Source organism: Anoplopoma fimbria, chromosome 15 (assembly GCF_027596085.1).
Source record: "Anoplopoma fimbria isolate UVic2021 breed Golden Eagle Sablefish chromosome 15, Afim_UVic_2022, whole genome shotgun sequence".
Classification (NCBI taxonomy): domain Eukaryota; kingdom Metazoa; phylum Chordata; class Actinopteri; order Perciformes; family Anoplopomatidae; genus Anoplopoma; species Anoplopoma fimbria.
Window position 1 is genome coordinate 10,437,444 of NC_072463.1, and position 16,610 is coordinate 10,454,053.

Genomic DNA, 16,610 nt, shown 5'->3' on the forward strand with positions numbered 1-16,610 from the left:
AAAATTTAGTAAATCACAAAGGCATGTTCATAAATTGGCCTAAGTCATCTTATCCTCTTATGTTACACAATTGACTGACATCATTATTTGTATATCAATAGTAATCTATTGTCATAACCTTTGTGTTTGAAATGATTCATAAATATCATATACTCTATATATGGTTCAGTTTTTTCTGTTTTCTGAACAACTTGAAAATATGACTTAGGCCATTACTTTAAGAGGGTGACGATATCCTACTCAGCATGAAGCAGAAACACACCAAAATCAAAATCAAATCACCTCCGTACAACTACGGTGACGAACAGCACCAACCAGCAGCGAGAGTGGTGGTATTAGTACAGGGTGTCACACAAACAGGTCTGGCTTCAAACAAACCTCCCCAGGTCCTACTCAACCCCCACTCCACCTGCCTGTCTTCTGAGGCGTACCGGGCTCGAGAGATTTGCTCCCCTCCCCAGGATTACCTCAAAAATAAGAAAGGAAAAACAATAAAAGAGTGTTCGATGGAAAGGCTGAAACAGCCAAGCTGAACACTCACCCTGACTTTCCTGAGGAAGCTGTTACACTGAACAAAAAACCAGACAATGGACACCCACACACCAATACTCACCACAGAAGCCACTGGAGATGTTCAAACAACCCTTGTTCAACAATCCTCAAACTACAACAATTTACTAAACTCCTTCGTATCCCGGACGAGCCCCCAAATATGTTACGTCCCGCTGGGGACCAGGGAGTAACAGTTGATGGTAAGTGGTCGAAGGAAGAGGGGGCAACGCCGGTTAAAAGAAAGAAAACTGTATATTAACAAAAAAAGGCAATGGCAACAAAAGAACACTGCTCCGCAGAGAATCACACAAAAACAGGCTTACACTGAGCAGGCCGAGACCGACCTGGTATCAACAAAAGACACACTCTCAAAGCATGCACGGCTGTCAACTGAGCGGAGAAGGGCTGTCTCAGGCTCACTTCCTGGTCTTATACTGCTCACAGGGGGCGGAGCTCAGTGAGCACACCTGCACTCAATCAAGCAATCACTGCAAGTAGCACCTGAAGAAAAGGGGAGAGGGAGGAGAGAACAGCATCGCCACAACAAAATACAATCTCACATGTAACAATGGCTTTCATCATTCCTAAGCTCACCGATCATTTTCTTTTCAATTTTATGCTAACGTATACTACATTTCAGCAGTAAATATTAATCTTTCTACTGCACTACATTTGTGATCCTTATAGCCACTTTGTAGATTCTGATTTGACATTTAAAAGCTGTGAGTGTGTCTGGCAATCTGCAGGTGCTCCCTGTATAGACAAAAGAGCAAAGCGTGGTTATATAGTATCTTTAAAAGGCCCTTTGGTAGGCACAATTTTTGCTTACGGCCATACCACCCTGAACACGCCCAATCTCGTCTGATCTCGGAAGCTAAGCAGGGTCGGGCCTGGTCAGTACTTGGATGGGAGACCGCCTGGGAATACCAGGTGCTGTAAGCTTTTTTCACTCCTCTTTACAAAAAGCAGAGGGCGCTGCTGCTTTTTCAGTGGACACCGACGGGGCGGGATCTTCAAAGTGATAAATAGCAGCTTTTGGCAGCATTTGTGGTGTTAACTTCAGTTTTACATGAAATTGACCTGCAATTGCAAATACTGCTGTTTAGAGCCAGTTTCTTGTTGGCAATCATGTAAACTAGGTATTATTTCAGATAATCAAAACTTCAGTCACTATCCTGCAGAAATGTGTTTTGGGAGCTTTACAGTGATAGTTTTACATGAAAATGACCTGCAATTGCAAATATTGCTGTGTAGAGCCAGATTCTTGTTGGAAATCATGTAAACTAGGTATTATCCCACTGGATCGAGTGATATTTGAAAGATTCACAACACTTTGTAAGAGTTTAGGATAACAGAGACATGTGTATTTCAAGGAGTCTTTTCCCTCCCCCTCTTCAAACACCAGCTACGGAGCTCTGATTCTGGGGGACTGCACTGACTCACTGCTGAATCAGCAAATTGACATTTACACAGGTTAGACCACGCCAGGCCCACTGTGACTCTGGCACCGATGTTTGCACTAACTGAAGGTCTGTCCCCTGGAGCTGCCGTCCGCCCTCCAATCTGCAAAATAGTCTACTGGCGGAGGGGAGAACGAAACGAAAGGATAAGATGTTTTCTTGTTTCTGGTGCTTTGGATTTAATCCATTGGATGAATCTAATAAACAAATCAAAACGAACTCTGACCCTGTCCATACAATGTAATCGAAAGCCCTCTGGGCAGCTCTACGTCTTCATCCTCTTATTTTTGACTAAGGACAGACTCTTGAGGTATAAGTGAGGACTTACAAGACAGGACGGGTAAAGCCAGCTGCTGGTATTTCAAGTCACAACCCTATGAATTGTGGGTATCTCTCTGTGTGCGAGTTGCCGATTTCACAGTGCAGCCCACTGCGGGTCTGTGAGTGTGTACATTGGGATTGGGACTAGATATAACACAATGTCTTTGACAAACGTCAACACTGTAGCCTTCTTACATTCTGTTGATAATGTTAGTTCAGTTTTTAAATGTTTTGGACTAAAATTCAGGCCAGATTTGACAAATGTCACCTTTAAATCCCATCACATGCAGTTTAAAGTCGATTCAAAAGGATCCCTCCTCTGTCGCTCTCCCATAGGTTTCTTCCTTTTTTCTCCTTGTTAAAGGGTTTTTTTTTTTTAGGGGAGTTTTTCCTGTGACAGAGGATCACATGTGTACAGATTGTAAAGCCCTCTGAGGCAAATGTGTGCTCATGAAATATGGGCTGTTGTGATATGTCAGACACATTAACCTCTGGGCTAATGAACTGTTCTGCTGTCTGTAAAACATCACATTAATTCAATACATAAATACCCATACATTTATAAGTGACTTTAAAGACCATTGTTATACATATATGTATTAATATTATAGCAATAGGGAAATTATTAAGATGAATTACAATTAGTGACACACTTTTGGTTTATTATGTTTTATTCCAAAAAAGAAAGGAAACATCTACAGCATTGTTGAAACGTTGTATTCACAACATTATAGACCAATTATGCTCCTGAAAGGGTTACAAATGAAAGAAAGCATTATGTACAATATAAATAAAAGTAAAAAAAAAGAAACATTTCTGTGTGAACCGAACTGAAATAGTTGTTCTTAAATTCAAAGCTTTTTCCAGAAAAAAGGCTGAACAATGTAAAATCAATGAAAAACAGCCTCCTTTTACAGTCCCTTTGTTGTTTTAAATAGGCTAATAAAAATATAACAGTATGGAACACTGTCTTCTTATCAATATTAAAATGGATATGAGGCAATAACAAAGATTAACCAGGCAAAGGACAATACAGATGAGAATACTGCTTACATTAAAATATTGCGAGAGCTAATGGAAGACATTTATTTTACAATCCTCTGTGTCTCTGCTAACACTGCTGGGTCAACAGATGAAGTTGAAAATTGGCATTTCAAGTCAGAACAAATTTAAAACATTTAAAAATCTGAACATTTCTGAACCGTTTGCTGTCTTCGATCATCTCATCCATGTACCTCGACTCAGACCGCTGACTGGAGGCATCCCAGGTGGCAGCGGAGGGGGTAGCTGATTGAGTCCAGCAGCTGGTGGAGGGGGGTACCCACTACTCAAACTAGGGGCCATCCCCAGGACTGAGGGAGGAGGAGCAAGCAAGTAGCTATAGGCTGAGAGTGGAGGAGTGTGGTAGGATGTGGTACCTGGGGGGTAGTGGTGGTAGCCCAGTGGTGGAGCACAGGCCTGGGGTACAGTGGTGTAACACTCTGTCTTCATCAAGGATTGGAGCTTCTGGTAACCCTCGCTGGACACCAGGGAGCTGGAGGTGGGGAGGTCCATGGGTAGAGGAGGCGGTGGAGGTGGGCAATGGGGTAAAGGTGGGGGGGGTGGTTTAGACAACAGATCTGGGGCTGGTGGGTAAGAGGAAGGGAGTTTAAGGTCTGTGGGAGAGGAAAAAGATGAAGTGAATGTGTGAAAACAAAGTGTGGACGAATTTGTCTTTATGCAACAGAGCGAGACCATGGGTACATCGCAAGTCTCTTATTTGTCATTTCCTTGCTCCTATATATCCTATATATATATTTCTGTATGTGTATGTATGGATTACTTGGGTTGTTACCGACATCTGGTGAAAATTTCATGTCAATAGCACCTTTAGAAATATATTTACTGAGAAAAATGGTGACGTGTTCAATACTTATTTTACCCGCTGTATATACATATATACATACAAATACATCCATTTTCCGTAACCTGCTTATCCAGTTAAGGGTCGCAGGGGTGCTGGAGCCGATCTCAGCTGTCAATGGGTGAAGGCAGGGTTCACCCTGTGTGTGTGTGTGTGTGTGTGTGTGTGTGTGTGTGTGTGTGTGTGTGTGTGTGTGTGTGTGTGTGTGTGTGTGTATACATACATACATACATACATACATACATACATACATACATATATACATACATATATACACATATATACATACATACATACATACACATATACATACATACACATATACATACATACATATATATACATATACATACATACATATACATATATATATATATATATATATATATATATATATACACACACACATATATATATACATACATACACACACATATACAGTGGGTATGGAAAGTATTCAGACCCCTTTAAATTTTTCACTCCGTTTCATTGCAGCCATTTGCTAAAATCGAAAAAGTTCATTTTTTTTTCGCATTAATGTACACTCAGCAACCCATCTTGACAGAAAAAAACAGAAATGTAGAAATTTTTGCAAATTTATTAAAAAAGAAAAACTGAAATATCACATGGTCATAAGTATTCAGACCCTTTGCTGTGACACTCATATTTAACTCACATGCTGTCCATTTCTTCTGATCCTCCTTGAGATGGTTCTACTCCTTCATTGGAGTCCAGCTGTGTTTAATTAAACTGATTGGACTTGATTAGGAAAGGCACACACCTGTCTATATAAGACCTTACAGCTCACAGTGCATGTCAGAACAAATGAGAATCATGAGGTCGAAGGAACTGCCCAAGGAGCTCAGAGACAGAATTGTGGCAAGGCACAGATCTGGCCAAGGTTACAAAAGAATTTCTGCAGCACTCAAGGTTCCTAAGAGCACAGTGGCCTCCATAATCCTTAAATGGAAGAAGTATGGGATGACCAGAACTCTTCCTAGACCTGGCCGTCCAGCCAAACTGAGCAATCGTGGGAGAAGAGCCTTGGTGAGAGAGGTAAAGAAGAACCCAAAGATCACTGTGGCTGAGCTCCAGAGATGCAGTAGGGAGATGGGAGAAAGTTCCACAAAGTCAACTATCACTGCAGCCCTCCACCAGTCGGGGCTTTATGGCAGAGTGGCCCGACGGAAGCCTCTCCTCAGTGCAAGACGTATGAAAGCCTGCATAGAGTTTGCCAAAAAACACATGGAGGACTCCCAAACTATGAGAAATAAGATTCTCTGGTCTGATGAGACCAAGATTGAACTTTTTGGCGTTAATTCTAAGCGGTATGTGTGGAGAAAACCAGGCACTGCTCATCACCTGCCCAATACAATCCCAACAGTGAAACATGGTGGTGGCAGCATCATGCTATGGGGGTGTTTTTCAGCTGCAGGGACAGGACGACTGGTTGCAATTGAAGGAAAGATGAATGCGGCCAAGTACAGAGATATCCTGGAAGAAAACCTCCTCCAGAGTGCTCAGGACCTCAGACTGGGCCGAAGGTTCACCTTCCAACAAGACAATGACCCGAAGCACACAGCTAAAATAACAAAGGAGTGGCTTCGGAACAAGTCTGTGACCATTCTTGACTGGCCCAGCCAGAGCCCTGACCTAAACCCAATTGAGCATCTCTGGAGAGACCTGAAAATGGCTGTCAACCAACGTTCACCATCCAACCTGACAGAACTGGAGAGGATCTGCAAGGAAGAATGGCAGAGGATCCCCAAATCCAGGTGTGAGAAACTTGTTGCATCATTCCCAAGAAGACTCATGGCTGTACTAGCTCAAAAGGGTGCTTCTACTCAATACTGAGCAAAGGGTCTGAATACTTATGACCATGTGATATTTCAGTTTTTCTTTTTTAATAAATTTGCAAAAATTTCTACATTTCTGTTTTTTTCTGTCAAGATGGGTTGCTGAGTGTACATTAATGCAAAAAAAAATTCTTTACTATGAACTTTTTTAGCTTTCTGATTTTAGCAAATGGCTGCAATGAAACAAAGGGTGAAAAATTTAAAGGGAAAGTCTGAATACTTTCCTGGTTATCAAATACTGTACCCACTGTATATACATATACATACATACACATACATACATACACAAAAACAGCACCAGTTGTCAACTGCCTTAAAACTGTTTTAGGCAGTATGTATGTATGTATGTATATACATACATATACACACATATATATACACATATATATATATATACATACATACATACTGCATAAGTAGTCTTATTATATGAATCATTTATGTCATATACATTGAATGTGTTGTATCTCTGTTATGCTGTTCATTCTGTACACATGACATCTATTGCATTCTGTCCATCCTGGGAGAAGGATCCCTCCTCTGTCGTTCTCCCATAGGTTTCTTCCTTTTTTCTCCCTGTTAAAGGGGTTTTTTAGGGGAGTTCTTCCTGTGCCGATGTGAGGGAAGGACAGAGGATGTCGCATGTGCACAGATTGTAAAGCCCTCTGAGGCAAATTTGTAATTTGTGATTCTGGGCTATACAAAATAAACTGAATTGAATTGAATTAAAACAGTTTTAAGGCAGTTGACAACTGGTGCTGTTTTTAAATGGCGTTAAGGACAGAAGACACCGACCTTGGTTTATGGAGACTGGAGGAGGAGGAGGGGGTGGAGGAGGAGGTGGAGGAGGTTCTAGATTTGTGAGCTCTGGAAAACAAAAAGACAAGAAAATTACAGTATATGGATGAATGAGCTTAAACTCACTTATAAGTCCTTCAGGAGGTTTGGTGTCTATTAGCACGGCAGGATTTTTACTTACTAGTGGGCTTGCTGTCATCTTTGGGAGAGGGCTAAAAAACAAGAGAACCAGGATCAGTGGGACTCAGAAAAAGCACTATTTAAGGCATCAAATGAAACACAGGCCCACTCACCTGAGCCGGTCTAGGTGGTCTGGGGCTGGTCTGAGGGGAGGCCTTCTTGGCCAACAGTGGGGCAGTGGGGGACAGGATGGAAGGTGGTGGGGGGTCTTCACCAGTCCCCATCGCTCCATCAGGTATCTGCTGCTTGGCCTGAGAATACAAGTCCAGGATCTGGTGACAGATATCTTTGTAATGGAGGAGAGTAGGAAACAGGAGAAGATGTAGAAAGATATGAAAACCTCATACTAAATATACAATGAAAAATGTGGCAGTATTCCCTTTACCTTCCAGCACCTCCACAGGCACATCATGAACAAATTGCTCCCACCAGCGCCGGGACGACTGCTTGGAGGTCCAGTCCTGGATGTCCAGCTTACTGAGACGTCCAGCCAGATACATCACAGCCACCGCTATGATCTGTGGCTCCCACTGCAGGGCCACCATGGTGCAAAGGCTTAGGAGGAACACAATGGATAAAATAATCATATTGCTCTTGTACACACCTTGTAATCTTGCACATGATAAATTCCACAGAGTACAAGTCAAAAAGAGTTTAGAATGATTCGTTGACATTACAGAACCATTACTAGAACAAGAGTTTATTCTTCTATCATCCTTGCTAAGTCTGCACAAATGACTAAGTGAAAAGTAAATATACTGAATATTGGCACAAAATGTTATATTCTTGGTCAGCCTTAAAATCCCTATTTCAATCACAAATACTGGTTTTCAAGCTTACCTGTCATTCACAAAGGTCCAGGCCATCTGAACCAGCTTCTGCACCTTGTTCTTGTCACCTGAAAAACAGTAGCAGTTTGGCCATCAGCTTCTTTCCTCTCTCTGCAATTGGATACAGGACTTTCTAACCAACAGAAGGTGGTGTTTTGGTTAAGGAGGTGTAGTTTTCTGTTAGGTTAGAAAACTACACCACCTTTCCCAAGGGTCGTGTGCCAAGTCCTTGCCCAACTGCCCGACTCATCACCAGTTCTCTACTTCCTGCCACTAAGACTGTCCAACGCAAGTGGTGTCTGCAGAGGCCTCGCAGCATTGTCAGGGACACATCTCACCACCACAGTCTGCCCTGCTCACCTCTGAAAAGGCACTACTATTCAGGACTATCCGATCCAGGATCAGCAGGCTCATGCCCAGCTTCTTCCCCCTCGATTATCACCTTGCTGAACTCTGCACAATGACAGCAATCCTTTCTTCCCCACTCATGGTACTTGTGCCCTGAGCAATGACGCTAAAGTTGAATCTAATCCAATTCAATTTCTTCTGAAAATGTTGTTAATGTAGGGGACTATGTTGTTTCAATACTAACAATACTGTCACAGATTTAGGCAAACTAATTCATCCAGCAACACAGTCAAGGTCTCAAGTTAATTCATGTCCCTATTTTCTCAATATAATCGTATATACTAGCTCTTTGCTAAATGCCAATGAAAAGGACAAAAAGAAACAGGAGTACCTTTGAGTTGCTTGGCATAGCGCAGCAGGAACTGGTAGGGATGCTCCACCTGCAGGTCAAACTTGATGGTCTGCAGCAGGATGCGCTCCAACACCATCACCTCCTCCTGTAGGGAAAAAGGCATTGTTCCTTGAGAAAATGGTGACAGACCATCCATAGATAGATAGACTTACAGTCTGCAAGTTGTCTGAAAAGAAGAAGTTGTCTGTAGTGTGACAGCATAAAATGCATGTTTTCACTAAATGCAGTCAGAGAGCCCCGGAGGGCCCCATTTCCCAAAGCACTTCAAAAGGTAGAACATGTGTCTTACATTTGAGGGGTCTGGAGTTTCTACAAAGCATTTGACCTAAAGACACTTTAAAAAAAATTCGTAGAGCATTAAGGCGGTCTTAGGAAGTCCATCAGCTTAAGGAGTAAATGCTAACCACTGTTTTTGTTCATTTAACCTTTTATGGTTCATAATGACTAGTTAGGCTTTTTTGTTAATGTCCAAGGGAAAGAAATGAGCTGGAGTAAACTGATTGATTTACAGCCTTTATTATCCCAAAAGATTTGTAAAACAATCCGTGTGCTCCAATCCCTTTGGCTCTGTGGAAATTTGCTGTCCTAAAGCTGAGAAACACCTGATTCAGCTCAGTACTGCTGGAAAATGCGCTGACAACCCTGTTTCAACTAACTTTGTATAAGTAATCTGTAGTTGAAGGGACAGTGTGTAGAATTAGTTAATATCTAGTGGTGAGCTTGCGGTAACATGAGCCTGCAAAACTATGGTAATGCCGTTCACCTGGCTCGGAGGCCATACATACCATAATAACACTACTTTAGGAACAACGGAAGTCAGATGGTAAATCGTGTGAGAAGATCCATGAGTTTATGAGCATCCCAAGCAACAGAAAAATCAACTTCCTTTTTCATGGCGAACAAAGCGTTGCCACGGCAACAGCGTTCAACAAAAACTCACAATATTCAGGATGATGCATCAACAAGGTCTTAAGGCTTTCCTTACCAAATTTGAAGTTGATCTGGTTCACTGGCTAGGAGCAGTACATCAAAGTATAAAGCTTGTCATTTCCTTTTGCCAGTAGGTTGCGCTATGCTTTTGTGATTTTTTTTTTGCATTGGAATCTGTTCAGCCCTGAACCAGCATCATGCAGAAGAGATTTTGGCCAGATTGGACTATGTACCTTGGAGTTACAACAACTTCCTTTTTCATGGCGACAGGCACGAAGTTGCCACAAAATGGTCGCCACGCCACGTCAAGGTCCTTGGATCAAACCTCACCATTTTGATCACTTTTGACCATAAAGGTCTCAAGATCACCCTGACCAAATTTGTAGTTGATTGCATAAATTCTGTAGGACGCCTGAAAATGACAAAAAAATGCCTTAAAATGCAGCAAATTGAAAAAGTGACTATATCGCCCCCTAGCGGTAGAATGGAATGAAAACGTAAGGGTATGTAACAGGATACCTTGTGAACATACGCTGCAAATTCCGTGGTTATAGGTCAAATGGTATTTATGTTATGTGTATTGATGTAGGAAGCCACGCCCCCTATCAAGTTAATTGGTCCATATATTCTAAATGTAACGAGTGATCATCAAGCTTTTGATAACTTTTGATGACATTGATCCAATAATGATCCACAGAAAATTTGGTGGAAATCGGACTGAGCGTTCAGGAGGAGTTCGCAAAAATGTGTTTTTCAGAAAATTCAAAATGGCGGAATATTTCGGTAGGCGGAGCTTAGGGTCCCAAGAGGCTTATTTGTCGAGCTCATGGAGGTGCATATGTGTGTGAAATTTCAAGTCAATTCGACTTACCGTGTCCAAATGGATTACTTTTAAAAAGTCGTCATTGTAGGGGGGCGCTAGCGAGCCATTTTGTCATATCCAAATGGGAGACCTTGAAAATATCAAATTTTTCACCAGTCCTGATATGAATTTCAAATTTAGTGAGTTTTTGAGCATGATAAGGCCCTCAAAAAGGCCCTCAATAGGGCCTTCGCAGCCCGACGTTGTCAGTGCTCAGGCCCTAATAAAATCCTGTGATAAGAACGACTTATTGTTTAGCGACCTGATATTTAAAATACCAAAATGAACAGGCTTGTTGTTAGGAGCATGAGGTGGCAGAGGTTGCAGGGGGACTTGAATTAAATTCTTATGATTAGCACCAGAGGGGAGTGCAATAGAGGGTGCAGAGGGTCTTTGATAGGAAATTATTATGGCTACACCCTGGACCTCTGGCTCAGCAGTACAGCCCATGAATTATCCTTCAATTATAAAATACATAATCACAAACTGTAAAGGCATAAATAATCCTGCCCAGGCTAAACAAACAAGACAAAAGAAAGCAAAAACACAGGCAAGAAAATATTCTTTGTTTAAGGGTCTGAAAAAAACTCTGTGTTTTTACTTTTTTTACTCAAGCATGTACAATAATTCTGTTGTTTTGCTAAATATTTTAGGTAATTTCACATATAATGTAGCTTGAAAAGAGAGCTCAATTACCCATCTGCTCCACTGAAGTTTTTCCAGCACCATGGACAGTGACATTAAGACACTCTTGACAGCTGCATGTGCCTTTTTGAAAGTGCATGTACAAATTTAAGGTTTGTAATATTGAACTACAGTCAAAAACTGTGATCCTCAAAAGAGTATTTGCTATTGAGTAATAGGGCTGAGAAAAGAGGAAAAACTAAAGGTTTGTGATTAAAATAATTTCTTCAATGACTTCTCTGAATCCCCGGCTCAATTTGCCATCATTTCAGCACTTTCAACAATACAGTACAGGTTACACCCTGATGAAAGGAATCCTCGCTACAGACCTTGGGATCATCTCCAAACTGTGCAAACTGGATGTCGTTGAGCAGGCTGCGAGCTGTCTTGATGATGTCTTTGCACTTCTTTGGAGTTTCCTCCACTTTGCCTGCTAGGAAAAGGCAGCATCCTCCTGTCACCTACAGGTAGAAATACACTGTAGTCCTTCAAATTGTACAGTAACTTCTGTTGTCACTGCACTGCTGGAGTAATGTATATATGCTTCTATAATATGAAACAGATTAGAGTCAGTCGAGGTGGTCGGGGCTGTGTCCAGTGTTTCCACAACACAGCGCAGCAGTTAGTTATTGCAGTTCAGTATTGCCTCAATGTAAATAACATTTAGAAAACATTACAAGCTTAAGTTTAAACACGCAGTATGTTTAACGGTCAAAATGTGCTTTGTAAAACAACTTTGTGTTGCCCGTAAACTCAGTGGAGAAGTGGAGCTCCATCATACACTCACTGAGTGGTTAGCACAGAAATGATGAATAACTACATACTTACATATCTGGGAAACTGCTTGAAGGAGTGGAACATGTAGAAGCGGTGGAAGTAAACGATTCCAGTCGCCAGTGTGTCATAGTGCCTGCAGACATAGAGGTTAAGAAGACTGACAACAACAGCAGTGTGGTTATATCAGTCTTTATGTCTGAGATAAGAACTTAAATGGAGGCAATTACTGCTGAGGATGGGTAACTGCAGTATAAATGAAATGCATGTGACAGATGAAACAGTAGTTCACTCTGCAGTGATCATTGATTGTATTCTTCTGTGTTACAGGCCACATGTGGCATTACAGCCACCCCACCAGGGTGTAGTAGTAACCCCGGTGCTATGAGAAGGATACAGCCCGAGCCGCGTGCCAACATCGAAGATGAACCGGGCCCCCTCCCTGCGGTACCGGGCCTCAGTGGCGGGGTCCAGCCCCTCTGACTGGGACGGAGTGTGGGCCAGGTCCTTCTTGTCCCAGTACCAGCATGGCTTGATGTGGTCCAGGGTGGCCGCGTCCTTCCTGTCCCGGGTTAACACGGGTCTGATGTGGTCCAGGGTGGACAGCAGGAGCTAACGCCGGGACTGAACGTCGTTGTCTTGCTTTTGCGGAAGAAAAAAGGCATGAACGCTGCTGTGAACTGCTCCGGCTCCTGACTCATGTGTCGCTGCTGCCGCTCCATCCAAACAAAGGCCACCGGCCCACGGCGGAGCGCTGGCACTGATTGGCACGTCGTCAGCCAATCAGTGAAGCCGATGCTACCATGTAGGGTCACTGCAAGCGTTCTAAAAGTAAGTGTCCAATTGTAAGGCGAGTTGGGCGGGTCGTCCGTGAAAGTCCACAGACACCCTCTGCCCTCACGCACCGGATTGGCTGTTCCGCGCGCGTGCCGCCCCACAACCAATTAGAATGCCAGAATCCAGTGGGCGTGTTCTACGGCTGCTCCAATCACAGGCGCGGCTCAGTCAAGGTTGGCTTCAGTGCAGGAACAGAGGAACTGCTGCTGTCACTTAAGAAAGGTATGAAATGTTTACGGTGTGCTTAAGTGAAGCTCTGACTCGGCGTTATTCTGTAAAAACGCATGCGTTTACTGTGGAGGTGTCTGCATGTTAACAGGCAGTGTTAGCTAGCCAGCAGCTGCAGGAGAAGAGCCTGCTCTAAACTCAGGCTGATCCTCTATCACTTGACAGCCTAGCAGCTAGCAGCTAGCAGCTAGCAGCTAGCAGCTAGCAGCTAGCAGCTAGCAGCTAGCAGCTAGCAGCTAGCAGCTAGCAGCTAGCAGCTAGCCTCTGTGCCGTCAGGTGAGCCAGCTGTCCGCTCGGATGGGCGTGAGTCCTCGGTGCTAGTAAGCTAAAGTTAGCAGCTGGCCTAGTACGAGATACTGCAACGAGCCGAGGTACTAGTGATGTTGTTAACCCTCAGATACAACGCCACCTACGCTGTGAACCACTTTAACTTTAGCTGCATGACGTTGTAATGTACCACTGATCAGTAACGTTGCTACATGTGAGCTTCAGCATCAGAGGGACATCCGTGTACACTGAGACATGAGGGACATGTGAAGTGTCCCCACGTTTAAACAGCTTTACTGTAGGAGCTTCACTACCTCATGACTACAGTCACATACATGCACATCTTTATGTTTCTACCAGGCACATGTTTCATCTGTGGTCATCTTCAAAACCACTTATTGTTGATTTCCTTTCAGTCACTGATGACTAGGCTAAAATACAACCAATCTTAAAGCTAACTGGAGGAACTTAAATTTGTTTCTTTCTCTGAATTTTTCTAATTACTGTCACTGTCAGTGATTTTCAGACGTGACTGTCACAAATGAATAACTGATAAAAGCACTATAAACATGTCTAAGCTACGGCGTCCAGTGTACCTACTGTAATCTCCAACAACAGTTGATCACTGTTGAAAATACTACAGTGCTGTGCTGTATAGAAAAGCCATTATACTGTTATTTAAGTGGTCCTACTGTAATCTCCAACAACAGTTTAATACTGTAATGTTATATTTACAGTAAAATGCTGCTAGAAGCTGATTTTAAAATGTTACATTTCAAAATAAAACCCCTTGAAAATTGACGAGATGGCCTCACAATATTAAGCTTTAATTAAAGCCAATGCGGTATCAAACACATCAAGTAATCAACTATTTTAAAGTGATTGCATTTTTGCAAAATACAATTAATAAAATCCTCATGCTGAACTGCGTGTCCTAGTCCATGTACCCTGAATTCGGTTTCCATTCAGTTTCCTATAACTCCCATGTGTATAATGCATTACAAACATACTTTTTTGCGTAATAATCCCCTTATAGCACTGTATAGTCATAAGTACTCAATAATATTCACAATTCAATTCAATTCAGTTTATTTTGTATAGCCCAGAATCACAAATTAGCCTCAGAGGGCTTTACAATCTGTACACATGTGACATCCTCTGTCCTTCCCTCACATCGGCACAGGAAAAACTCCCCTAAAAAACCCCTTTAACAGGGAGAAAAAAGGAGGAAACCTCTGGGAGAACGACAGAGGAGGGATCCTTCTCCCAGGATGGACAGAATGCAATAGATGTCATGTTTACAGAATGAGCAGCATAACAGAGATACAACACATTCAATGTATATGACATAAATGATTCATATAATAAGACTACTTATAATAACAGCAGCAATTATTATAGTAGAATTATAATTATGAAAATAGGGATAGTAATGTGATTAATAATAATAATCGAAGTAGCAGTGGGTGTCAGTCGGCTCACAGCAGGAGGCACGACTACGGTCCAGGTACCACAACGATTCATGGAAACCTGCAGAGCGAGAAAGCAAAAAGGGCTTCAGGGTGGAAGTAAAGCTAAAATGCTTAATGGTACAGGTAATAGTAATAGTAATGTGACTATGCTTTATAATGATAATCAAAACACATTATAAAGCAATTTACAATGAGTTAAAAGGTCAAGTATCATTATATAAATAATAGTTTTCTTTAAGTAAAGTCAAAAAATATCATTAAATATACGTAAGAACAACACACTAAATGTTGAAATAAAAACAAATCTTAGACTTGAAGCAAACAATGGCCACTTAGAGTTTATTCAAATTACATCATAATGAATTATAAGAGTAATTATAATGCATTATAAAAAAGACTAATGTATCAGACCTATTGGAATTATAATACACAATGGTCCTTGCAATTGAGAAGTATTATAATACTTGACTTCATAAGTTGTTATTAAATGCATTTTAATGTGTTATGATGATTGTTGTAATGTGTTTTATATAAGAGTGTTAATAACTAGAATCATACAGTGCTAATAGCTAAAATGCATTATAAGTTTGTTTAAAATGCATTATCGACATCACAGAAAGTGTTAACCCCTTTTGTTCTTGAACTACGATAAGAGATGGCCCTACAAAATTACATTTAATAAAGCCACTGCTTCAAACATATTCAGTAGTTAACAAATTCCAAGGTATGACATTCTTGAAAAATACAATCAGAACAGAACAATGAATCATGTCAAACAGTTCTCAACAATCTGCTTACAACTCACTTCATGTACCCATAGATTATTTGCACTCAACACAGAATCCCATTGGATTCATCAAATAAGAATTCTAAGTTGTTTTCTCATTATGATGACTTCTGTGTCTACTAAAAATAAGAGAATAATCTGATTTTGAGACCCAATTTTATCTTTGTGAGAAAGGAAACAGACAGAAAGGCTTATGTTCTATACTCCATGCCTTGCCTATGTGACACTTACCCAGCAGTATCAGTCATGGACCCGCTGGGAGGGTCGTGGTGCGCTCAACATCGACCGCAGGGCAGACATCTGTAGAACACTGACAATGGTATCTAAAAAATAAGTATCTAAAAAGAAATTGTGTGTATAGTTGGAGTAGACATTAAAAACAAAACTTACCTCATCAAGGAGTATCAGTCCCTCAGTTTCATCAAAGTTGTCCATCAGCAGCTCTTATTGGCAACAGCTTGCTGATAAGCAAGTTTCCCTGAGGAGAAAGGCAGCATGAAACATCTTACAAACTGTTTTACTTGAAATAACAAAAACCCCACTATAAATGGTAAAATACAGGCTAGGCCCTTAAACTGCGTATATTTTATAACGCATCAAAAGAGGATCACATAATATTTCAGACATTTGATGTAACTCAATTCAATTCAGTTTATTTTGTAGAGCCCAAAATCACATATTTCAAATTTGCCTCAGATGGCTTTACAATCTGTACACATGCGACATCCTCTGTCCCGGAACCCTGACCCTAACATTAACTAAATCAAATGTAATTAATAGCAATTTATAGCAAATTATAAAGCTAAGTTAACACAGCCTTTTATGTTTAAATGCAAATAACGAAGCTATTTTAAACTAACTTAACCCAGTGTGTTCATTTGATTGCTGAGAAATTCAATCATGTGGCTATGAAAATCAAATAACGCCACACATTGGTAACGAAGTTAGACAGAAAGATATCGATATCAAAATGTATTCTCTCAGCAGCTAGAGGAGAGTACGATAGCTAGCTAACTGAAGTTAGCTGAAAGTGTTTTGCATGCATGCTAGCAACATGCGGTGACCACCAAGTAACGTTACCGGGGAAAAAAACATCACTACCATGAAAA

The 16,610-nt window shown here is 41.4% G+C and overlaps 2 protein-coding genes and 1 non-coding gene across 5 annotated transcripts in view; 2 read left to right on the plus strand and 1 right to left on the minus strand.

The window, feature by feature from the left end:
- Positions 1–1,375: 1,375 nt before the first annotated feature.
- On the plus strand, positions 1,376–1,494 carry LOC129104021 (5S ribosomal RNA). Its single transcript, XR_008531761.1, has one exon. It is a non-coding gene; the product is annotated as a 5S ribosomal RNA (ribosomal RNA).
- Positions 1,495–3,040: 1,546 nt separating this feature from the next.
- On the minus strand, positions 3,041–15,936 carry LOC129103741 (cyclin-K-like). Its single transcript, XM_054614331.1, has 11 exons — positions 15,892–15,936; positions 12,308–12,522; positions 11,965–12,046; positions 11,466–11,597; positions 8,640–8,745; positions 7,911–7,968; positions 7,456–7,625; positions 7,184–7,356; positions 7,072–7,102; positions 6,888–6,959; positions 3,041–3,988 (listed from the first exon to the last, which is right to left on the minus strand). Exons 1-11 carry the CDS (start codon positions 15,934–15,936, stop codon positions 3,552–3,554), a joined length of 1,521 nt encoding a protein of 506 aa, XP_054470306.1. The 3' UTR covers positions 3,041–3,551.
- setd3 (SET domain containing 3, actin histidine methyltransferase) overlaps positions 12,896–16,610 on the plus strand; it is a 30,005-nt gene continuing 26,290 nt past the window's right edge. The window contains exon 1 of one of the 3 annotated variants that reach the window (XM_054614188.1): positions 12,896–12,969. The gene's annotated coding sequence lies outside the window, so the exon portion shown is untranslated. The remainder of the gene's footprint in view (positions 12,970–16,610) is intronic. The other 2 variants (XM_054614190.1, XM_054614189.1) reach the window with 2 other exon arrangements.

What these genes read in the sequence shown, in the direction of transcription:
- LOC129103741 (XM_054614331.1), bottom strand. Translation starts at nt 15,936, where the DNA reads ATGGACAACTTTGATGAAACTGAGGGACTGATACTCCTTGATGAG. An exon ending in TGGACCTTTGTGAATGACAG is followed by an intron (nt 7,626 to 7,910) that starts GTAAGCTTGAAA and finishes GTTCCTCCTAAG; the next exon opens with CCTTTGCACCATGGTGGCCC. An exon ending in GACCACCTAGACCGGCTCAG is followed by an intron (nt 7,103 to 7,183) that starts GTGAGTGGGCCT and finishes CTTGTTTTTTAG; the next exon opens with CCCTCTCCCAAAGATGACAG.